This window comes from Sus scrofa, chromosome 17, assembly GCF_000003025.6.
Source record: "Sus scrofa isolate TJ Tabasco breed Duroc chromosome 17, Sscrofa11.1, whole genome shotgun sequence".
NCBI classification, from domain to species: domain Eukaryota; kingdom Metazoa; phylum Chordata; class Mammalia; order Artiodactyla; family Suidae; genus Sus; species Sus scrofa.
In genome coordinates this window covers 61,479,019-61,501,589 of record NC_010459.5, presented here as the reverse complement: position 1 = coordinate 61,501,589, position 22,571 = coordinate 61,479,019, and the positions used below count along the sequence as shown (strand labels likewise).

At 61.4% G+C, this 22,571-nt stretch overlaps 1 protein-coding gene across 1 annotated transcript in view; it reads left to right on the top strand.

The window, feature by feature from the left end:
- Positions 1-22,571, top strand: part of TAF4 (TATA-box binding protein associated factor 4) — a 64,144-nt gene that overhangs the window by 28,374 nt on the left and 13,199 nt on the right. Inside the window, 13 exon segments of the mRNA XM_003360050.4 lie at positions 4,304-4,470; positions 5,420-5,539; positions 8,005-8,124; positions 8,912-9,034; positions 11,022-11,111; positions 11,575-11,820; positions 13,073-13,220; positions 13,617-13,731; positions 15,667-15,836; positions 16,067-16,197; positions 17,669-17,794; positions 18,235-18,291; positions 19,404-19,523. Of these exon segments, the coding sequence (XP_003360098.4) occupies positions 4,304-4,470; positions 5,420-5,539; positions 8,005-8,124; positions 8,912-9,034; positions 11,022-11,111; positions 11,575-11,820; positions 13,073-13,220; positions 13,617-13,731; positions 15,667-15,836; positions 16,067-16,197; positions 17,669-17,794; positions 18,235-18,291; positions 19,404-19,523 (1,733 nt within the window).

The window sequence follows — 22,571 nt, the reverse complement described above, 5'->3', positions numbered from 1 at the left end:
GGGGCTGGAGTCAGGTTCCCCTCAAGAGCCGGGTGGTGCTGCAGTGACACACAGCTTGGTGTGGCCAATGGCCCTGCTCTGTGAGCTGGTGGCCGTGGGGTCGAGCATGGGGCCCGGACCCGGGAATCCTGCCCTTGAGTCAGCGCTGAGGCTTTGGGTGCTTTCTTTTAGGTGATTTGAAAGGCCAACATCCATAAGAGTAAAAGCAGCATTTAGGCCGTAATCTGTGTATGTACTTTTTGGTGACGCCTGTGGCATGTGGAAGTTCCCGGGCCAGGGGTTGAATCTGTGCCGCAGTCGTGACCTGTGCCACAGCCGCGTCAGTGCCAGGTCCATAACCACGTGGGAACATCCCAGGCTATACTTTTTTCTTTTTTGGCCTCACCTGCGTGGCATGTGGAAGTTCCCAGGCCAGGGGTCGAACCTGTGCCATAGCAGCGACCTGAGCCACTGTGGTGACAGTGCCAGATCCTTAACCCACTGCACCACAAGGGAACTCCTCCTAGGCCGTGATTTAAAATGCTTCATGTTGGTGTCTTGCTGAGTCTGCTTCCGTTGCAGTTGTTGGGGGATCCTTCCTGTGGGGCCCCGTGGCGGGGGAGCCCCGGGTGGGGCTGGGGGGTGGTGTGGCAGGAGGGCCACCCTCACAGCCTGGCCGGCGGCCGTCCTCCTGGGCCCCGGCACACATGGGACTGTGCAGGCTGTACTCCCGTAGCACGGCTTCGCAGACCCTCAGCGCGGTCTGGCGGGGGCGGTGCCGGGGACCCTGGCAGGGACGAGGGCAGGGGCGGGCGACGGCCCCTCTGACCTGGCTGCTGCTCCCTCCTTGCGCCAGCACGGGGGGCTGGTTCCTGGCCCGGAGCCCCTCCGCCGGGGCGGAAGGAAAGCAGGTGTGTTGGGGCCGAAGTTGGGGCCTGCGCCCCCAAGGCTGTGCTGAACGTTTCCCTGGAGGAGACGTTTTCCGGGTAGAGGTTCCGGGCAGAGAATGCCCGTTCGACGTGTCGTGTGTCTTTGGCTGACCCACATCTCCGTTAAAACACAGGGACAGATGGGGTACGAAAGGGGCAGAAGAACCGCAGCGCGGCGCGGGAGCCCTCGGGCTGGTCTTGCCCCTGGCTCCCGAGCCAGGCGGGGGTCACTGGGTCTCCGAGAACCGGTGGTCGCGCTCAGGCTGAGATGGGCCCTGGGGCCCCAGGGCAGGCGGCCGGCTGCCTGCTGCCTGCTGCCCGCTCCCCGTGCGGCCGTGAGGGGCGCCCCGGCCTCCGGAAGCGGCGTCCAGGCCCGTGGTGCCCGGGAGCACGTGCGGCCCAGCTTGGTGGCCTCGAAACGGCTGGTGGGGGTTTTAGGCTGTGCGTGGATGGTGGTTTAAGAACCCCGAGCCTTCACAGTAACGCAAACAGAAACCAGCCTGTTTCCAGCAGTAAAGAAATTGTAATACGTTTTGGATGAGATAACGTGTAACCAGTGAAAATAAGGGGTTTGAAAAGAAAATAAATACCACACTCAGCATCAACAAAATGTCCTGTTTTCTCTGCAAGGATCCAAGCACGCGTGTTGCACACGCGCACACACGGCAGAGGCTGGAGAGCGACGCGCACAGTGGCGGGATTTGGGGAGACTGCCCTTTTCCGCGGCGTGCCTGCCTTTCTCAGGTTCTCTGTGGGGGACACTCACCGTCGGTGCTGAGGAGACAGTGCAGTGTTTAAAGGGACCCCGAGGGGCTCTCTGGCGGCTTCAGCTGCACATGTCCTCGTCGCTGCTTGTTGCACGTTGGCTGGTTTTGGCTTTAGGGCCTCCTGAGTGGAGGAGGGAGACGGGGCCCGGGGCTGCGGTGCCGGGAAGGTGGCCCGGGGGGCTGTGGCTGGACCGGGAGGCAGGCCTGGGTCCAGGGCTCCCGGCTCCCCTGTTGGCCGCCCTCAGGAATGGGCCGCTGGGCGGAGGGAAGGCCTTCAGAAGTGGAGTTGTGCTGAGCGGGACAAGTGTGCCTCTTGCCCAGCTCAAGGGTGGGGTGGCTGTGGCTCGGGCGCCCAGCTCTCTTCCGCCGAAGTCAGGCGGGCGTGTATGGTGGGGACTAGGGCGGCCCGACGGGGAAGCGCTGTGGTGTGTGCACGGCTGTGTGGGGGCTCCGGGGGAACCACTTACCGCCTGCCAGGCAGGGAGGGACCTTCCCTGACCAGCTCCCGGAGCTGCACGCAGAGGGGCGGCAACAGGTGGCCTGGGGGCTGGCCCCCCCCCGACTGCGTTTCCATGACCTCGTATCTAAAATTGTTGGTTATATTTGAAGACAAAGTCGTGTTTCTTTGCCTTTGCAGGAGGAGGTAGGTACAGTTATGTGTTGAAAGGGAGTGGTTAGCAGCAGAGTTTACGATCCACAGCCCTGATAATGTCACAGCACGGCTTGAGGCCGTGGTGCTGTTCCGATTGTCCCCAGGCCGTCACGTGCTTGCCTGACTGCTTTGTGTCGGAATCAGCGCCTGTCCACGTGGTGGACAGGGAAGCCGACAGCAAAGTGGTCCCCAGGGCAGCCCCTGCCCGTGGGCGTCCCCAGGCTGGAGCAGCCACTTGGCTTCCACGCCCTGTGGCGGCTGTCACGTTTCTCGCTTACCCATTTAAATGCTCACTCTAGCCATTTTTAATGCACAGAAAGGGTATGTCACTGCAAGGGCCGTGTCGTCTCTTCTGGGGAAGACCCTTGCTTCTGTCCCCCGCTGTCCCTCTCACCGTGGGCACGTCGCACAGCCCCAGTGGCCACAGATCCCTGTGGCCTCCCTGGCCTGTTCACCACATTGCCTTCCCTGCACGTGTATTGTGTAAGTGTTCCTTTAAACGCCTGTACGTGTCCTGCTTCAAGTGGAAAAGCCTTTGATGACCAAAGCGTTGGCGTCAGCGAGGTTGACATTGGGGCTCCCAGCCTGGGAATGGGGGGCTTGGCTGCCCTGCTCCCAGCCAGCCCTGGCGCCCCTGCAGGAAGGGCCCGGAGTGGCCTGGGGAGCAAGGGCTGGCTGTTCCCTGAGCCCCCTCTTTGGGGGCCCCAGACACGCATGGCCCAGGCTGGTGGCCCTTCGAGCTGGCTCCTGGCCCGCCAAGCCTTCTGAGGACCGAGCAAGCTTCTTAGGGCATGGTCGTCCCTCCAGCCCTGAGCATTCCAGGCCTTTCTCCCTTCTGAGCCTTAACAAGCTCTCGGATTTTGGAGATTTCGAGAGAGTAAGTTATTGGCAATTTTTTGGGGGGGATTTCAGCCCCGTTTGTTGTAAAAGGCATGTTTGGGAGGGAAGCTCTCGTAATGGGCATAAATGTGGGTCCTTTGGATCAAGCATTGCAAGTGTGAACCTGGGGAGAGGCTGTCCCTTCTGGTGTCGTGATGGTGTTGCAGGAGCACCAGGGACTTGTAGGTTGGTGTGACCCCTCCGGTTGGTTCAGGAGGCCTCGTGTCACATGGGAAGGCTGGCAGCGGTCCTCGGGCTCGAGGGTCCCATTTGCAGCTCCCCATGGGACACCCCTGGCAGCTGCTTGCCTGGTCCTTTAGTGGGTGCCGAGCCCCCGCCGAGGCCTCCATCCTCACCTCTGTCCCGGAAACTTCATTGTGACAGTTGTGTTACTGTTGCTGATGGGATCTAGGAGGTAATTGGTTGCTGCTGTTTGAAGCTAAAACTGACGCAAACCTGGCCACTAGGACTTGGTTTCCAGCGGTTGAGCCAAAGTCCCATGAAGTGTCGGTGGTCCTCGGGGGTCTCTGTGTCTCTGAGTGGGCATCCCAGGTTACGTCGGCCCGGCCCTGCCCCCGCCCACGAGGAGGCCGTTCCTAGAAGGGGCGTTGCAGGCCTTAGGGCTCGGGCATGTGGGCTGTGGGGAGCCCTGTCCTCTGGGGTCCCGCCCAGCCCGCGAGGACGGCAAAGGGGCCAAGCTGCCTCCTCCAGTGGCGTGGGGGCCAGGGAGACCTGCTCCAGGGCTGGGGCTCCAACCATGACCTCTGACCAGACGCTGCTGCCCTGGGAACTCGGCCATGCCGGCAGCCTTGGTGGGGAGTGTGCACGGCCATGGGGACGCGCAGGCCCTCAGTGTCCCTGCCCCCTTGCAGGGGCGCGGGGGGCTGTCGGCAGGGGTGCGGCACGAGGGCGTGGCCTGGCCCGTTTGCGAAGGGGGCTCAGCCACTGTCTGACGGCCGCGACCGAGTCCTTAGGTTTTGCTGTCGTCTACACTGCCCTGCTGGCGAGCCCGTTGACAGCTTCCGCCTCCTGAGCTGTTGGGACCCTGTAGAGTCGGGCCCTTGGGGGCCCACTTCCTGATGCCCCCTCTTCCCCAGGTATGGTCCTCGTGCGAAGCGAGAATGGCCAGTTGCTGATGATCCCTCAGCAGGCCTTGGCCCAGATGCAGGCGCAGGCGCAGGCGCAGGCCCAGCCGCAGAGCAGCATGGGGCCCCGGCCGGCCACCCCCACAAGTGCCCCTCCCGTGCAGATCTCCGCTGTGCAGGTGAGTGAGTGCCCCCTTCCTTCCTTCTCTGCTGGCACCCCCCGCCCCGCCCCGCCTCAGATCTGCCTGTGCTGCTCGCAGGGCGCAGGAGCGGTGGGTCCGTCAGCACCGAGCCCGTGTTGGCCGTCACTGTCCGGGAGGCCTAGGGCCTTCACAGGGTTGTGGCGAACACCCGCCGCCCTGGGCATTGACGCCTTTAGGGTTCCTGCCCGCCCCCGGGCTGTGGCGGGAGGGTCGCGATGCTTGACGCCGCTGCCGGACTCCCCTTCCCCGGCGCCCGCCCTTCGTTTCCGTCGGGGCCGCACCCGCGCGATGCCCCCGTGTGCTCGGCCTCCTGCCGCCTGTCTGCTGCGGTTCTGCTGTCGGGAGTGGGCTGGCTGTTTAGTAGCTAAGGGGCAGATTCGGAAGATCTGGGAGACCTCGGGGACTTGGGCTGCCCTCCCTCTGGGGTCAGGCGGCGCCTGTGCTGTGTGTGCTCGGGGACTCAGAGCGCCCTGCTCCGTGCCACACCCGAGTGCCCGGAGCTGACCTCGGGGCCCGGGGGGCCCGCGTGGTTTCATGGCACTGCCGCTGTGCGCGTCCACGTCGGATGCGCGCTGGGTCTGCTCGGCCGGCTTCGGGTCACCTTCCGCTGGCGGCCGCCGCTCCCTCCGGGGTTGAGGAGTCCGCAGCCCTGGGACCGACCTTTCGGCGCGGGGACGCGCTTCTCACGGCCCTTGTTGCTTCCTGGCGCTTGTGGCCAGGATTTCAGGAAGTGCACGCGTTCCAGGCGCACGCGTTCCTCGGCGACCGTGGCGGGCCCTGGGCTCGGAAGGTCTGCTGGCGCCTCTGGCCCCGCGTGTGCCGGTGCCGATGGTCCGCTTTCCCTGGGGAGAGAGGGGGCGGTGCCGCCGCCGCCGCCGGGCGCTTGCTCCTGCTCCCCACTAGGCCACTCCTCCTTGTCTTCCAGGCACCAGGGACCCCCATCATTGCTCGGCAGGTGACCCCCACGACCATCATCAAGCAAGTGTCTCAGGCCCAGACGACAGTCCAGCCCACGGCGGCGCTGCAGCGCTCGCCCGGGGTTCAGGTGAGGCTGGTCCCCACGGCGCCCTGGTGCTGGGCGCTGGGCCGTGGAGATGGGGCGGGGGGCTCTCTGAAGCCCGTATTCTTCTCTGGCCACCGACACAGGGCGGGTCAGAGTTGCTCTTCTTTGAAGCAGCGCAGAACTGAACACCAGCAGCACTTTGAAAAGCTTCCCGTTAGGCTGTGTCACCTTAGTGGTGTCTGGCAGCCCCCAGAGCGGGGGAGACCACTGCGCAGGTGGGGTGTGTGCGTGTGAGCGGGTGTGTTCCCGCCCCGAGGGGACAGTGGCCTCCCTGTCTCTGCCCTGGCTGTTAATGTGCGTCGTTCTCAGCACACCCCTCAGCACCGGGCATGGACCCTGGGGCGTGAGCTCCAGACCGCGGTCCGATCCAGGTCTCAGCCAGCTCGGCCTCGGAGCTGCCTGCCTGCAGCTGCATCCTTTGCAGGCGCTGAAGCGGGTTCTCGAACTGTTCACTGCCAGCCCTCGAGGGGTGGGGGGTCAGTGTGTTTGCTGGTCCTTTCTGCGGTGGGGTGAGCCGTGGATGCCAGCCCTCCCCCAGTGAGCTGGCTGGCTGGCTGGCTGGCTGGCTGGCTTTTTTTTTGTTACTTTAGGGCTGCACCCTTGGCATATGGATTTCCCAGGCTAGGGGTCGAATTGGAGCTGCAGCTGCTGGCCTACACTACAGCTACAGCAACTGGGGATCCGAGCTACATCTGTGACCTACACCGCAGCTCACGGCAACGCCGGATCCTTAACCCACTGAGCGAGGGCAGGGATCGAACCTGCGTCCTCATGGATGCCAGTCAGATTCGTTTCTACTGCGCCACAGTGGGGAACTCCTCCTCCTGGTGGGTTTTGACGGCAGTGAGGGGAGGGGGCCGAGGGTGGTGCTTTGGGCACAGGGCAGGGTGGCCCCAGGTGGCCAGGTTGGAGCAGCAGTCGGAGGCTGAGTGGCTCATGGCCACTCCAGTGTCTTCTGTCCTCTGGGAGGGTCAGGAAACTCACCGTTTCTGCGTCCCGTGCTGCGGAGAAGGAGAAACTTGTGGGGACAGGCGTTGTCTGGGGGGCCTCGGTCCTCAGCGGACCAGCGGGCGCTGATGAGGGCCGCCACTCCTGGTGTGAGCGGAGCCCCCAGGGGTCGCCGGGCCCTGGCCGTCTCTGGGCGCCCAGCAGCAGCTCCGAAGATGGCTCTTGGTCGCTTCTCTTAATCTTCCTCCTTGGAAGTTTGTTCTTTGACTGACAACAGTAACGCAGGCTTGGAGTTCCCCTGGTGGCGCAGCTGGTTAAGGCATTGTCACTCTGTGGCGCAGGTTCTGTCCCTGGCCTGGGAGTTTCTGCATGTCGGCAGGCTTGGCCAAAAACAGCAACAAAAGCAAAGTAATACAGCCTTACTGTTGTAAGGAAAAGAACGGGGATGATAAAGAAAAGGCCCTTTCCAACTCACGTGTCCGGTGAGGCCAGCGTCCACAGCCTGGAGGTCACTTTGGGAACCTTAGGGACCTCTGGGGACACGTCAGTGCAGGTTTCAGCTGCTTGCCCATCAGGGAGCGGCCAGGGCGCCGGGACCCGTTTGCTTAGAAGGGGTTACACTGCCCCCTACCTTCAGAAAGTGAGTAACGTTTGCAAAATTGAGAAGCCTGGGTTTTTAAATTGGAAAAGTTGGTAATGAAACAACTCCAGAGCATAGGTGCGTCCTGATGGCTCACGTGGAATTTGACCAAGGCCAGCGGTTTGAGCTGCCCGACATGTTTGGTGTCCAGCGGTTCGTTTGCTTAAACACAGTTGTTTAGCAGCGTGGCCTCTGCCTCCCCACACCCACTGCTTCGGGTCCCTGTCTGCTCCGGGACCCCCTCCAGGGTAGTTCTTGATGGGCCCTGCGTGCGGAGAGCAGAGGGCGGTTGGTCTGGCAGTGGAGGGGGGCCCAGGAGCCCTGAGGATGCTGGTGCCACCCCCGTGGGGGTGTGGTGGGTGCTGCCTGTGTGTGTGTGTGTGTGCGCGCGCGGGAGAGAGGGAGAGAGGGAGAGAGAGAGGGAGAGGGGGAGAGGGAGAGGGGGGGAGAGAGAGACGGAGGGAGAGGGCGGGGGAGAGCCCTGGCCTTCTTGTCCCCCCCCCCCCCCTGCACAAGCCAGGTGATGGGCTTTCCAGTCCGTTTCTGTTTTGTTTTCGGAGTTTCTGAGGCGGGACCTGGTCTGGTTATTCAGAGGTCGTACAGGTCTCCCTGTGGCTCTTGGCCTTGACTTCTGACAGCCGGGTTCTTTCCAGAAACTGGCTTCGTGTCCGTCGGTTTTTGCTGCTGCTGCAGGGGACCACCTCCTGGGTGCTCAGGGTGGCCTTGGGGACGCGCTCTGCCGTGGGCCGGTGTGGGTCCTCGTGGGTGCGCGTCTGGGGGGCCCCCGCCTGCTGCAGGGGGTCCCACGGGGACCGTCTCCCCAGAGCCTCTCTTGACCTTGAGTTTTGGATTCTTGCAGCCTCAGCTTGTCCTGGGCGGCACTGCCCAGACCGCTTCGCTCGGGACGGCCACAGCGGTTCAGACGGGGACACCTCAGCGAACGGTCCCGGGGGCCACCCCCACCTCCACAGCTGCCACGGTGAGTGCCGCCCTCCGGCAGCCCAGGCCCCTCCTGATGGGGGCATCGGCCCCCTGCAGGTGCCCCCTTCCCCCCCCAGACCTCGGGGGCCGCCTGTCTTGTCTGAGCCGCCCTGGAGCGCCGGCCAGCTTGGGGGAGCCACGGCTCCCGGCGCGGCAGTGTGCTGAGGTCTCTGTGGTTCGTGCCAAGAGGGGACTGAGGGCGTGGGCCTTTGCAGGGCGGCAGGAAGGGCCCACTGCCCTGCGGGCGGCCTCGGGGCCGTGCGGAGGTGTGCGAGGTCGAGCCCCGGGCGCGGGCTGTGCCGAGTTGCCGTCTGGCGGGTGGCAGCGCCCCTCGGTCTTATTTCTCGGCAGTTTTCCTGCACGTGTGTGAGTCTTCACACTGTGGGGGTGCGTGCACGCCGCACTTTTCCCTTTGTTGGCCGAGCGTCTCCGTCCCCTTTGGCTGCCGCGCTGCGATTCGGTTCCTCCCCTCGCGCCCCCAAGTGTCAGCTGTTCCCTGGGCTGGGCAGCATCACGGCCAACCCGCCCGCAGGTCATTAGTTACGTTTCCTGGAGACGAGGGCGGCCGGAGTGCGACAAGCTTGCGGCGCGTGTGTCCCTCGGGTGCCTGTGTGGTTTCCGCTCCCATCAGCAAGGCCGCGAGAGGCCCTGCAGTTTCTCGAGAGACCTCTTGGAGGAGAAGTCGCCGTTTCTCACGTGATGAATGTATCTTAGTTAAACCGAGAGCTGTGAAGACCGCCTGCCTTTTAAGTTTTTCACTTATGTTTTTATAAATTTGTATCCAGGAAACTATGGAAAACGTGAAGAAATGTAAAAATTTTTTATCTACATTAATAAAACTGGCTTCATCCGGTAAACAGTCTACAGAGACCGCCGCTAACGTGAAGGAGCTGGTGCAGAGCCTGCTGGTAAGAGGGCTTTTGATGTTGGCCCTTCACCCCGAAGCGCTTGTCCTTGACCCGTGGAGGAGGCGTCTGGCTCTCAGCCGGGGCGGCTCTGTGTGCAGGCAGCAGGGGAGCGCGGGGCTGTTTCTAGAATCTCCTTTTCCCGACTAGCTGCTGCCACACGTGCTCGCAGTGGGCGTGTAAACTCACCGGCAGGGGCTGGGTTTGTTGTAAAGGCCCTCGCTCTCCTCCACCTGCCTAACCTCTTCCCTCGGAGGGCATCAGTTAAGCTGATGCGGAGTGACGAGTCCGGCCAGGTCCCCTCCAGCCTTCATGGGTCATTATTCTTAGCCGACTTGGCGTCTGCCGGGCACCCGTTGGCATCCACTCCTCCTCCCCAGCCCCAGAGAGATTCCCCACGGAGCCCTGGACGTTACCTGCAAGCGCAGGATTCCTCCAGCCCTGAGGCTCCTGGAGGCGGGGTCTGCTGCGGGCTGGGGGCTGCGGGCTGGGGCTGCGGTCGCGCCTCGGGCCCTCCTGCAGCGGCCTTTAACCTGAGGGCCCTGCCGTCCTGCTTTTCTTTCCTTCCGGTTTCTCTGTTGAGGAAGCCAGGCGGACTCACACACGGACTGTTGGGTGTTTTCTGCCCTTTTGCCGGTGGATCTGCCGGCTCAGCCCCTCCACTCCCAGCCTCCCTCCTGGGCCGAGGGGTTGGGCGGGAGGGGAGCCTCTCTGGGCCGGCACTGCGGTGTCCGAGACACCCAGTCCCGCTTTCATAAGCAAAACTGATGGCTTCAGGCCTTACGTAAATGCTTTCAGGAAACTCAGATTGAAAAAGCATCTCACCTCCTGCAAGGAAAAAGAACTGCCAGCTTTTTGTTTGTTTTAATTTTTAGGATTTCATTTTCGAATGAAAACTTCTAAATAAACACCGATCCCTTTTTTCCCATGGCCCCATGTCCCTGGCCCCCTCCCCGTTGCTGAAAGAATTGGTTTGTCTCTGGGAGTTCCCGTCGTGTCTCAGTGGTAACGAACCTGACTAGTATCCAGGAGGATGCAGGTTCGATCCCTGGCACCGCTCAGTGGGTTAAGGATCTGGTGCTTCTCTGAGCTGCACTGTAGGTCATAGGCCTGGCTTGGGTCCAGCATTGCTGTGGCTGTGGTTTAGGTTGGCAGCTACAGCTCCTATTCGACCCCTCGCCTGGGAACTTCCAATTGCTGCAGGTGTGGCCTTAAAAAGCAGGAAAAAAAAAAAGAATTGGCTTGTCTTGCTGTCTCTCTGCTCCCAGACGAGTCCATCACTGGCTCCTTGTGCTGCGCCCTTAGCAGGGCACTGGGACCCCCGTCCCGCCCCTCTTCCATGACCCCTTTGTGGCCCTGGCTGCTCCTTCCTTGAATTGGGCCCAGTCGGCACCGGGCGTGCTGCTGGTGGCAGTGACCCTGGTGGGCGGAGCTTTGTCGCGGAGGGCTCTGGGAGTCAGGTCCTGGCCGGAACGGTGCTCCTCTCCAGGGTGTCCCTCCCTGCCCACCTCCCGTCCTTGCGCCCAGTGTGCTTTGGTTTCCAGGCCAGATGGTGCCTGCCCTGGTCAAGGCGCCCAGCTGCTCGTGGCTTGGGGCTCCCCCTGGGGCCCGAGGTCTTCGCACGGGTGTTGCGTCTCCTGTCAGGGTGTCCCCGGCCTGCGCTGCTCTGTGGCTGCACTTCTGGCTTTGCTGGCGGAGTTCCTTTTAAGCTAGTCCGCATCCTGGCAAAAGACCCCAGTGCACGTGTGGCGGGTCAGTGCTGGCAGACGACAGGTGGAGCCGTGAGTGCCGGCGGGAGCCTTCAGCCCACACCCGGGCAGCTGTGTGGGCTGCACACCCAGCGCCCTGCCCCGCCCGCACCTCTGTCCAGGGCACGACCTGGTGGGAGCAGCAGCTCATCCAACAGCACGAGCCCCGAGAAACGCTGAGTGAAGAGACGCCTTCAACCGGGTGTTGAGGGAGGAATTTCAATGTGGGTTTTATTTTGAAGGATGGAAAAATCGAAGCGGAAGACTTCACCAGCAGGTTATACCGGGAGCTTAATTCTTCACCTCAACCTTACCTTGTGCCTTTCCTGAAGGTAATTGGAAGCCCCGTGCGCCTGAGCCTGGGGCGGGGCTGGGGCTGGGGCTGGGGGCCTGTCCTGGGCTGGCACGGCCGTCACTGTCGCGGTGTTGGCACCTGTGAAGCACCCCAAGACAGGTGTTCAGTTGTCTCTTCGAGGGTTTTCTGTAAACGAGACCCCTGCCCCTGCCGCCGCTCGGGTGTCACACTGGGGGTGGAGAAGGGCCCTTCCCCGCAGAGGGCGGCCTGAGCGCGAGAAGCTGCTGGGGCGCCCGGGCCGCTGGGATGAGGGTGTCCCTGAGACGGCGCCTGCTGCCGTGGTGGGCTTGACCGTGTTTCGGAAACACGCCTGCCGGTCCTTCCAGCCGCTTGCGGCCAGTCCTCGTGCGATTCGCCCTGCGGGCGCCCAGGGCCGGCGGGGCGTCACGCCCGTCGTCGTCTCAGGGATGCATGTCTCTGTTGTGTCTCTTTCTGCCCAGAGGAGCCTGCCTGCCTTGAGACAGCTGACCCCCGACTCCGCTGCCTTCATCCAGCAGAGCCAGCAGCAGCAGCCGCCGGCCTCCCAGGCCACCACCGCGCTCACGGCCGTGGTGCTCAGTGGCTCGGTCCAGCGTACCGCCGGGAAGACGGCGGCCACGGTGACCAGCGCCCTCCAGCCCCCTGTCATCAGCCTCACGCAGCCCACACAGGTTGGCGTCGGCAAGCAGGGGCAGCCCACACCGCTGGTATGCAGGCGAGAGCCGTGCCCGCCCCCTGCCCACCTCTTGCATAAATTGGCTGCAACTCTGAGAAGCCTGCTGGGGAGGCCGGGGTGTCACCTAAACACTAGTGGCAGCTGGAGGCCGAGGCCTGCAGGCATGTCCCTTACGTCCGGCCCGCAGCTGCCGACTTTCACACCGCTCGGCCCGGCCTCTGCCTTTGGGCCATCTGGTTGGGCGAGCCCTGTGCTGGTCACTGGCCTTTCAGCCTGACCTTGTCCCTGGTGAGAAGCAGCTGCCTGTACGGGCGCAGGCAAGCGCGTCGGGTGCGTCAGGCAGGGCCTGGTGGCTTTGTGGCGAGGGCCCAGCTCTGAGCGGCTTTGGGGCCTGGGGCTTCCCAGGGGCTGGAACTGCAGGCTCTGGTGGCTCGTTATTCTGCGGCTCTGCCCTGGGAAGAGTTAGGTTTGAAAGGCAATTGCTTTTGTTTTTTTGTGTCAAAAAGATTTTGTTGCTAGGCAGTGAAAAGATTGAGGCCAGGCAGGTCCTCGTGTCCCTGCACTGGGCCATGGAGCGTTTATGGTAACGCTCCTGTACGGACCCGGTGGGCGACCGAGTCAGGAGAGGGTGTTTGCTCCCCTGCTCAGGTGAGGAGCTGCCCGTGCTTCTGCCTCTGCAGGTGGCGAGGGAGGCCCGCTGGATGGGGCGGGAGCCGTGTGTCTGCGGGGGGCGTAGGGCTGTCGTGCCGGTGGCGCCGGAGGGCGCGCTCTCTGGAGGGGCACTTGCTGGGGAGCCACTGGTCTGGCGGGTCGGGCCTCGACTGTGCAGTTGTGTGAGGGGCGCTGCTCGTGCTCCTGGGCAGGAGACAGGCCGCGTGGAGCACGGGGCCTCTGCTTCCCATGTCTGCACGCAGGGCGGCAGGGTGCGGTCAGGCCCGCCAGTCCCGAACCTCCGCATCGTCCATAGGCCGGCCGTGCGGCAGGGAGGGCACTGCCTCACCCCCTCCATGCCAGTGCTGTGACGTGGGGTGTAGGCCCAGGTCACCTGTGCTGATGCCAGGGAGGGGCCACCCACTCCTGCCGGTTCTGAACACGGACCCCTGGGCTGTGACCTCAGGGCCCCACGTGTGGCCTTCGAGCAGCCGGTCTGCCCGCAGAGCTCTTGGTGGTGCCGCCTCGGGGCCTGTCCCATCCGCCTGGTCCTCCCAGGCCTGGGTCCTCTGTGGGGAGCAGGCAGCGGCCCGGGGGGGCCGTGCCGACGCGCCCTCTGGCCTCTGCCGCAGGTGATCCAGCAGCCGCCCAAGCCTGGAGCGCTGATCCGGCCCCCGCAGGTGACGCTGACGCAGACGCCCATGGTGGCGCTCCGGCAGCCCCACAGCCGCATCGTGCTCACCACGCCGCAGCAGATCCAGCTCAACCAGCTGCAGCCAGGTGAGCCCCGGTCCTGGGCCTCCTCCCGGACGGAGGCTGAGGGCGCGGCCCGTGAAGCGGCCCGCGTGGTTTGCGGCTCGGGTGGAGGGAGCGGTGTTGGTTCCGCTGGCGCCTGTACCGGCCACCCCGTCAGCGCGGTTTCGGGGCTGAGTTCCCCAGCAGCAGCCAGTCCTGGGCTTCAGGAGGTGCGACGTGGGCAGATGCTGCCGAGGCCCCGCTGCGCTCTCCTCCTTGGCTTAGAGCTAGTCACCCGCTGTGGGGAAAAGCACCACCGTAGCGGGTTGGGAGCGGTGGCCCTTCCCTCGGCCCATCCGGCACTGGAGCGAGCGGCCCGTCTGCGGGCGCAGCGGCTCCGTGTCCCTGCGCAGTGGCACACCCTCGTCTCTTGTTTTGCAGTCCCCGTGGTGAAACCTGCTGTGTTACCTGGAACCAAAGCTCTTTCTGCTGTCTCGGCTCAAGCGGCTGCTGCACAGAAAAATAAACTCAAGGAGCCCGGGGGCGGCTCGTTTCGGTGAGAACTGAGCCCCGCCTCGCCCAGTGCCGCTGCGCGTGGGGACGGTGTGCCTCCTGTCCCCTCTTGGGGATCCTCGCTTCTGACCGCGATGTGTCTCCCCAGCACGTAGCCGGGGCCGTTTGCTGTAGACGCAGGGCGGGCGGGCACAGCGCCCACGTTCTCTGACTTTATGGCGGGGCAGTGAGCACGTCCCGGCCGTGAGCGGTTTGGCTTCGAGCGCAACCCCAGAACCTTCAGAAGCGCTGTGCTGGGTCTCTCGACAAGCAGCTGGTCTGCACGTCACTGCTGAAAAGTGTGCCTGCCCTGCCCTTCCCAGAGGCCTCGGCCCCGGAGCTGTCCGGGAGCAGGAGCAGGCCTGGGGTGGGCAGTGCGGGGAGCTGGGGTGGCCTGAGCCAGGGTCGGTGTCCGAGCAGGGCGGGGAGGGTGTGGTGCCTGGCACTGCCCAGCATATGGGGTCGGGGCTGGTGGGGTGGGAAGGACGTCCGAGAGGCAGAGGGCGGAGGTGGCAGTGGGAGCTCCGTCCACCAGCAGGTCACAAGTCCAGGAGCCAGGGCTGCTGGCAGCCAGGTCTCTTCGTGGCAGGCGAGGGACTCAGACGTGCAGGGAGGGGTAGACAGGCTGCACCGGGGCAGGGGCTGGGGGGTGGGTCTTGAGGTTGGTTGTGCCCGCGTGCACGTCTGCAGGGGCTGCAGGTGGGCGCTGCTTGCTCTCCCACTGAAGGGGCTGGGGAACAGTGACGCCACGACCCAGCGGCCAGATGGTGCAGTGACAGGGCACTTTGTGAGGCTGCCGACGCCAGGGCTGGGGTCAGGAGGGTGCAGGACGAGTTGGTGCTTCTTGTTCAGTCAGAGGCCAGTGTCCAGGGTGTGAGTGTGGGTCAGAAGCCCCCAAGGGCCGGGCACGTCTGCAGTGCTCGATTGTACCCGCTGGATGGGACAGGAAACCGAGCTGGTGGCACGAGCAAAGGGGTGGTTTATGGCGAGCGGAGCTTGCTGGGTCTCAGGGCGCGTCCCGCGAGGTCCTCGTAGCTGCACGGGGAGGGAGCGCCCTGACGGCGATGGCGGGAAGCCGGGCAGGGACCCCCTGGGCAGGGACCCCCTGAGCCGGGACCCCTGCGAAAGATGCATCGCCGGCGGGCGGGGAGAGTGAGGCTGCGCTGCAGAAGGCCTGGCCCGTGACCTTCCCGGCATCAAGGGCACGCGGGTCAGGGAGCGGCTGCAGAGGCGCCACAGGCAGGTGCAGCGGGTGACCCTGAGCAGCGGCCTTTGCGTGGAGCTGCTGGGGGACAGTCAGCCACAGCCGGGCTCTGAGTGTGGCTGCTGGACGGGGGGGGGGGGGGGGGGGGTCCGTAGGGGACGCCCCTGTCCGCAGGGAGGCAACAACTGCACCGCACTGCCCCGGGGGGTGGGGGGCGTCGTGTCGGCCGCTCAGCCTCCAGATGCAGGGAGACTTCCCTCTGGTGGTCTTCCCATGTTGCGCCAGCTGTGACTGTTTTTTTTTTTTGCTTTTTTTAAGGCCGCGCCTGTGGCACATGGAGGTTTCCGGGCTAGGAGTCTAATCGAGCTCCAGCTGCTGGCCTACACCACAGCCATAGCAATGCAGGATCCTTAACCCACTGAGCAAGGCCAGGGATCGCACCCACAACCTCATGGTTCCCAGTCGGATTTGTTTCTCCTGCGCCACGGCGGGAACTCCCACTGTGATTGTTTTAAAAACAAGTCACTGCTGTGGGTCCCGTGAAGCAGTGAGCAGATCGGGAAAGCGCAGGTTCACTTTCAGGAGACTGCTTTCCCTTGCAGGTGGCAGGGCGGTGCCAGAGGGAGCTGGCGGACGCATGCCTGGAGGCGACAGTGCCCGCTGCCTCAGGGCCACCTGGGCGTGCCCGCTCGGCGTCCTCCCTGGGACAGCAGCGTCTCTTCTTCTCTTCCGAAGGGATGACGATGACATCAATGATGTGGCGTCGATGGCCGGAGTGAACCTGTCGGAAGAAAGTGCCAGGATATTAGCCACGAACTCTGAGCTGGTGGGCACGCTGACGCGGTCCTGCAAGGACGAGACCTTCCTCCTCCCAGCGCCTTTACAGAGACGGATATTAGAGATAGGTGCGCTCGAGCCTCCCGCCAGCTCCGGCCCGGGGTGGGGGGCACACTCGGTCCTATGTCACCTGTCTCCCCTGGGCTGTGCTTTCCGCGTCGTTGCCAGCGCCGTTCTCGGGTGGTTGAAGCCGGCGTGGACCCCGCCTCCCGCAGGGCTGCCCGGGGGCTGCAGATGCGAGAAGAACAGGGCGGGAAGCGAAGGGCTTCCGTGGTTGTGAGACGGGGCCTGTCCTCAGGTAAAAAGCACGGCATCACAGAGCTGCACCCCGACGTGGTGGGCTACGTGTCACACGCCACGCAGCAGAGGCTGCAGAACCTCGTGGAGAAGATCTCAGAAACGGCTCAGCAGAAGAACTTCTCTTACAAGGTAACCTGCGCGCCCCCCCCCCCCCCCGGCGGGGCCGCCCGCTGCCCAGCCCCGGAGGGGCGCTGTGGGTCGGCGAGGGGCCCCGCTGGCTCTGCCTTGCTCAGTGGTAGCGTCTGGGAGGGGTGCGCGTCCTTCACCCGTGGTGCTCTGGGTGCGGCTGGCCCGCAGGGGCGGAGGGACGGGCCCGCGAGGGGATGCACTGGAGGGAGCCGACTGCGAGGGGACAGCGGCGGCGTCTGCCCGTCTCCTCTCTGGGCTTCCTGGCTCCCGCGGCTGCGGCTGCGGCTGCGTACCCGGGGCTTTGGCCCACTCGCGCTCCTGCGGCCTCTGCTCTGTGGAGGGTGGCCCGCACCGAAGCCCCGGCCTTGCGAGGAGAACCCGCCTTCTCTCCAGTTGTTGGCCTGTTCTGGAGGCGCCACGGGGCCGCCAGCGCTGCAGGGCAGCGTTCCAGATAAGAGCTTTCAACTGTTTCGCTTTCAATTTTTTTAAAAATTTTGGCTGTGCCTGTGTCATGTCCTGGGCCAGGGATCAAACCCACGCCCCAGCAGTAACCAGAGCCACAGCAGTGACAGCGTTGGCTCCTGAACCCACTGAGCCACAAGGGAACTGCCTAAAATATTTTGTATATTACTGGAAAATGTTTTGTTTTATTTATTATTATTATTATTATTATCTTTTTGTCTTTTTTATTTTTTTTGCCATTTCTTGGGCCGCTCCCACGGCATATGGAGGTTCCCAGGCTAGGGGTTTAATCGGAGCTGTAGCCACCGGCCTACGCCAGAGCCACAGCAACGCGGGATCCGAGCCGCGTCTGCGACCTACACCACAGCTCACGGCAACGCTGGATCCTTAACCCACTGAGTAAGGCCAGGGATCGAACCCGCAACCTCACAGTTCCCAGTTGGATTCATTAACCACTGTGCCACGAGAACTTCTGTAAAACATTTAAAATGTTCCTTAAAAACCAGGAGTTCCCGTCGTGGCGCAGTGGTTAACGAATCCGACTAGGAACCATGAGGTTGTGGGTTCGATCCCTGCCCTTGCTCAGTGGGTTAGCGATCCGGCGTTGCCATGAGCTGTGGTGTAGGTTGCAGACGCGGCTGGGATCCCGCGTTGCTGTGGCTCTGGCGTAGGCCGGTGGCTACAGCTCCGATTCAACCCCTAGCCTGGGAACCTCCATATGCCGCGGGAGCGGCCCAGGAAATAGCAACAATAACAACAACAACAAAAAGACAAAAAAAAAAAAAAAAAAAAAAAAAACCAAAAAACCAAATGATAGCCAAGTGTGTGAAACGGAAACTTCCCCAGAGCCTCTCCGTGACCTCTCACCTGAGCGCACCTGTGAGCGTCCGGCGCGCGTGTCAGATGCAGAGAGTGCGGGGTTGGGTCTGGCGCCAGCGTGGACCTTGGGTACCCAGACTGTGCAGCTGGGTGTCCAGGCTCCTAACAAACGGTGCTTTTACTCCCGTAGGACGATGACAGATACGAGCAGGCAAGTGACGTCCGGGCTCAGCTCAAGTTCTTTGAGCAGCTCGATCAGATTGAAAAGCAGAGGAAAGACGAGCAGGAGAGAGAGATCTTGATGCGGGCGGCAAAGGCAAGTGCTCGCGGGCCTCTTGGTCGCGCTGGTGTCCCCTCCGTCCGGCACCGCAGACGTGCTTGCGTGCCCAGGAGCCCGAGCAGGGTGTGCGGCTGGCCTGGATGGCCTGGTGCGCGGGCTGCGGCGGAGCTGCGGGGGAAGCCGTCACTCGGCCCCGCCTGAGCCTGGGGTCCTGGCCCGTTGTCCTCATGTCACATCAAGTCAGATTTCAGGGCCGCGTCCTATTTCTTATATCCAAGTGGTATTGATTTTCATGGATGCTGTTGCTTGTTTTTCACGATGGCATGTATGTTCCATCTCTGGCTATTAACATTTAAAGGAGTTAGTGTGCATTCTGCCACGTAGAGGTTATTGTATCGTGACTACGGTAACGTGTTTGTCAGATGATAAACATTTAAGTCATAAATTATTTTCTTTTTTTCCCCATTTGAAAATAGTCTCGATCCAGACAAGAAGATCCGGAACAGTTAAGATTGAAACAGAAGGCAAAGGAGGTAAGCTGCTCGTTCTTCTAGTTCAGGAATTTGCACACCTGAAAACACGCTCGCGTTTCATCTCGGCCTCTTCACAGGAGAGAAGGGTTGAGAAAGCGGTGCTGTTTCTGCACAGCGGGCTTCACCTAGCAGTTGGGAATGTTTGCAAGGGTGTTTGTCCTGCTTTTAAACATCACGGTAGTTCTCCCCTGGTGCATCCGATGGCTAGACTTTCAGAATTCCCTCACATTTTTTGAGTGTTTTAAGATGAGCATCTATTGCAAAAATTTCTTTCTTTCTTTCTTTCTTTCTTTCTTTCTTTCTTTCTTTCTTTTTTGTCTTTTTGCCGTTTCTTGGGTTGCTCCCGTGGCATATGGAGGTTCCCAGGCTAGGGGTCGAATCGGAGCTGTGGCCACCAGCCTACGCCAGAGCCACAGCAACACGGGGTCCGAGCCGCGTCTGCAACCTACCCCACAGCTCACGGCAATGCCGGATCTTTAACCCACTGAGCAAGGGCAGGGACCGAACCCGCAACCTCATGGTTCCCAGTCGGATTCGTTAACCACTGAGCCACGATGGGAACTCCAAAATTTCTTTTCTGTAGAAAGTTTTTTGGCCGTGCTTGTGGCACTCAGAAATCTCTGGGCCAGGGATCAGACCCATGTCACAGCAGTGCCAACGCTGTAGCCTTAACCTGATGAGCGAGCCACGAGGGAGCTGGGTGATGTGTAGTTGTGGCTTTACTGTTTTTCTCCCCCCACCTTCTTTTTTCGCTAGTGGCTGTGCCTGTGGCACATGGATGCTCCTGGCCCAGGGATTGAGTCTGAGCCACAGCTTCGGCCTTTACCACAGCTGCGGCAATGCCAGACCCTTTAATCCCTGCGCAGGGCCAGGGATCAAAGCTGTGCCTCTGCAGTGACCCAAGGCACTGCAGTCAGGTTCTTAACCCACGACACCACAGCAGGAGCTCCAGCTGCTTTACTGTTTTTATGATTGTAGGGTAAGCTTCCTGTTAAAAAATTGAAGAAAATTTCATTTAGAAACACTTGGAAAATGCTCTGGTGTCAGTGTATGACTTGTATAGAAAAAAAAACTTGCACAAAATGACAGCCCGTTTCCTTTTCAAAACAAAGATGCAGCAACAAGAACTGGCACAGATGAGGCAGCGAGATGCCAACCTCACAGCCCTGGCCGCCATCGGGCCCAGGAAAAAGAGGAAGGTGGACTCTCCGGGACCGGGATCCGGAGCAGAGGTACCGCAGCGTCCGGGGACGGGCTGGGAGGGCCTCGGGCACCTGCCGCCCCGCCTCCAGGCGCCAGGCCCACCGCCCGGGGCTCCTGGCCGTTGCTTGCCGTCTCACCTCCCCGGAGTGTGTGCTTTGCACGCGCCGCCTTAAATTCCAATCAGGCTGCTCGTGGAGGTCGCACGAGCGGGCGCAGAGGTCTTTGCGTGAGGAAGTCTGATCACCGTAGTTTCCTGTGATGAGAGGCGGACGCGCTCTGGAGAGAATGTGGGGAGCTGACTGTCGCAGGAGTGGCCTCCCCGGGCGGACTGTCCTTGCTGCGCGGGGGGCGAGGGGCGACTCCGGGCACGACGGAGAGTCGGTTCCTGTTCGTCCACATCTTATTAATTTCCTGTTTTGTTTGCTGTCATCTCTCTGTATACTTACAAACCCGACTCCAAAGTCTTGTTACTTTCTCTCCAGCCTGTCCGTTGTTTTGTGAGCCAGTCACAGGGAGAGAGCGCCCGTCGTCTTTGCAGGTTTTGCCGTCTTCACCGTTTCTGGTGTTCCTGCCGCCCGGGACCCCTTGGCTGGAAGGTCGGCATTGCGCCTCTTGTAGCGCAGGCGGCAGGGTCTCAGCTTTCGCTGCCTGAAAATGGTGGTATTTCACCCTCAAACATTTGAATGGTTTCCTCTGAATATTGACAGTTTTTTCTTTCCGTTCCAGTTTTTAAATTTTTTATTTTATTTTATTTTTTTGTCTTTTGTCTTTTTACGGCTGCACCTGCGGCATGTGGAGGTTCCCAGGCTAGGGGTCGAATCGAGCTACAGCTGCCGGCCTACACCGCAGTCACAGCAACACAGGATCCTTAACCCACTGAGCGAGGCCAGGGATCGAACCCATAACCTCATGGATCCTAGTCGGATTCGTTTCCGTTGCACCACAGTGGGAACTCCGAGTTCTAGATTTTTTAAATTAAAGGTGTAATTTCTCTGTGTCTTGAATAAGCCGTGGAAATGCAGATACAGATGATTGAAGTTTCTAGAATGACACACTAAGAGTGCTGGGTGAGCTTGCAGTTTTAGGCATCCCTCAGGCTTCTCTATCCCTTGGCTGCTGTGTTTCCCTGCTGGGCTCTTTTGCTTCCAAGGAAATGTCTGTTCCGTCACCGTGTTCCAGGTCACAAGAAGGAAAGGGGAGGTTTCCCAGTGTGTTTTGCAAAACTGCCAAACTCTTGTTCTTAAACCTGGTGACAGCCATAGACGTGTGACTGTCTTTGTCCTTAAAGACGGTGTCCCCTCGAGTTCAGGGCCCACTGTCATCTTCAGCCTGGTCTCCCGTCAGGGGCGCCACGTCTTTTTTTGTTTTTTTTTTTTTGTTTTTTTTTTTTGTCCTTTTGCCATTTCTTGGGCCGCTCCATCGGCATATGGAGGTTCCCAGGCTAGGGGTCGAATCGGAGCTACAGCCGCTGGCCTACACCACAGCCTCAGCAACGTGGGATCCGAGATGCCTTTGACCTACCCCACAGGTCACAACAATGCTGGATCCTTAACCCACTGAGCGAGGCCAGGGGTGGAAGCCACGTCCTCATGGACACTAATCGGGTTCATAACCCGAGCGCCCGGCGGGAGCTCCCAGGCTTGGTCCTCTTGATGTGAGGCCTGCTCGGGCTGTCCTGAGCTGCTTGGTTCTGTTGGTCAGTGTTTTCCTCATATTTGGAATATTGGGCCTTCATTTCTTCAGAACTTTCTTCCCGGTCTCCTTCTGTTGCGACTCCTGGTCATGCCTCTGTTAGAGCTTTTGGTGCTGTTCTGTGGGTCTCTGAGCCCGTGTTTGTTTTTCTTTGGTGGGGTTTTTCTCTGTCCACACTGGGTTCAGATCTGTCTTCAGAGTCCCTGCCGTCTCCTACCCAGGGAAGTTTTCATTTGTTGATGCGTTTGCAGTTCCGAGATTTTCACTTTTGTTTTTATGGCTTCTTAGTCTTTGCTGCGTTTTCCCTGCCTGCTCACCTTTTTTTTCTATTTTTGGCTGTGCTTGCAGCATGCAGACAGCAGTGACAACGAGGGAGCCTTAATGGCTAGGCCACCAGGGAGCCCCTCTGCTCACTCCCGGAGACCAGATCCTCCCATCATGCTTTGAGCCTGGTAGCGGAGCGCTCTGCTGATGCCTCAGGCCCAGCTGCTGGGGCGTCTGAGACTCGGGCTCTTTTGCCCGCTTTTCCCCTCGCCCCCGGGGTCACGTCTTCCTGTCTCTCCCCGGGTCTCGTCATTGTCGCTTGGGTGCTGGATGCTGTGGGGCGTGGAGGGACTCTGCGTGTTACCGCCTCTGAAGACGGCGACTTGTTTTAGTTCTGCTGCTGTCTTGAACTTGGGTGTTTTCTCCCTCGCTTTGGTGCTTACTAGGGTCTGTGGAAGGCCCCGCACCCAGCGGGGTGAACCCCGCAGACTTGCCCTCCCTGTCCTGGGCCGAGTCCCACGTCGGGTGTGATGCCTGCTCCTGGGGAAGGGCCTCTGGCATCGCGGCTGCACGCTGGGAGTGAGTGCACCGGGCGCCACAGCAGGCACGCTCACGCTTGCTTTTTTTTTTTCCTTTCTTCTTTTTTCTGTTTGGCACATGGAGTTCCTGGGCCAGGGGTCTGCAGAGCTGTAGTCTACACCTAAGTCACAGCTGCTGCCATGCCAGCTCTTTAACCCTCTGTGCCAGGCCGGGGGTCCACCCTGCATCCTAGCACTGCAGAGACACTGGCAGTTCCGTTGCACCACGTGGGAACGCCAGAACTGGCACCCATGGGGTGTCTCTGGTTCGCACAGTTGTTGGGTGCCATGCTCTCCCCCGTACCCCTCTTTTTGTCTTTGCTCAGAAAGGGACTTTACGTCTGCTCTAGTGGCTGGTCGTCCTGTTGGCGTCTGTTTAGTGTTTGGTTTCTGCACCTCGTTCTCTGCCGGATTCGTGGAATGTTCCATGGGGACGCAGCCTGCAGGCTCTTGCGCGGTGCTCAGTCGGTGCCCTTGACACTGGCAGCTCAGTTCGGGGAGCTGTGCAGGCCTGGCTCCTCTTTTCTTTCCACGAGAACCTTC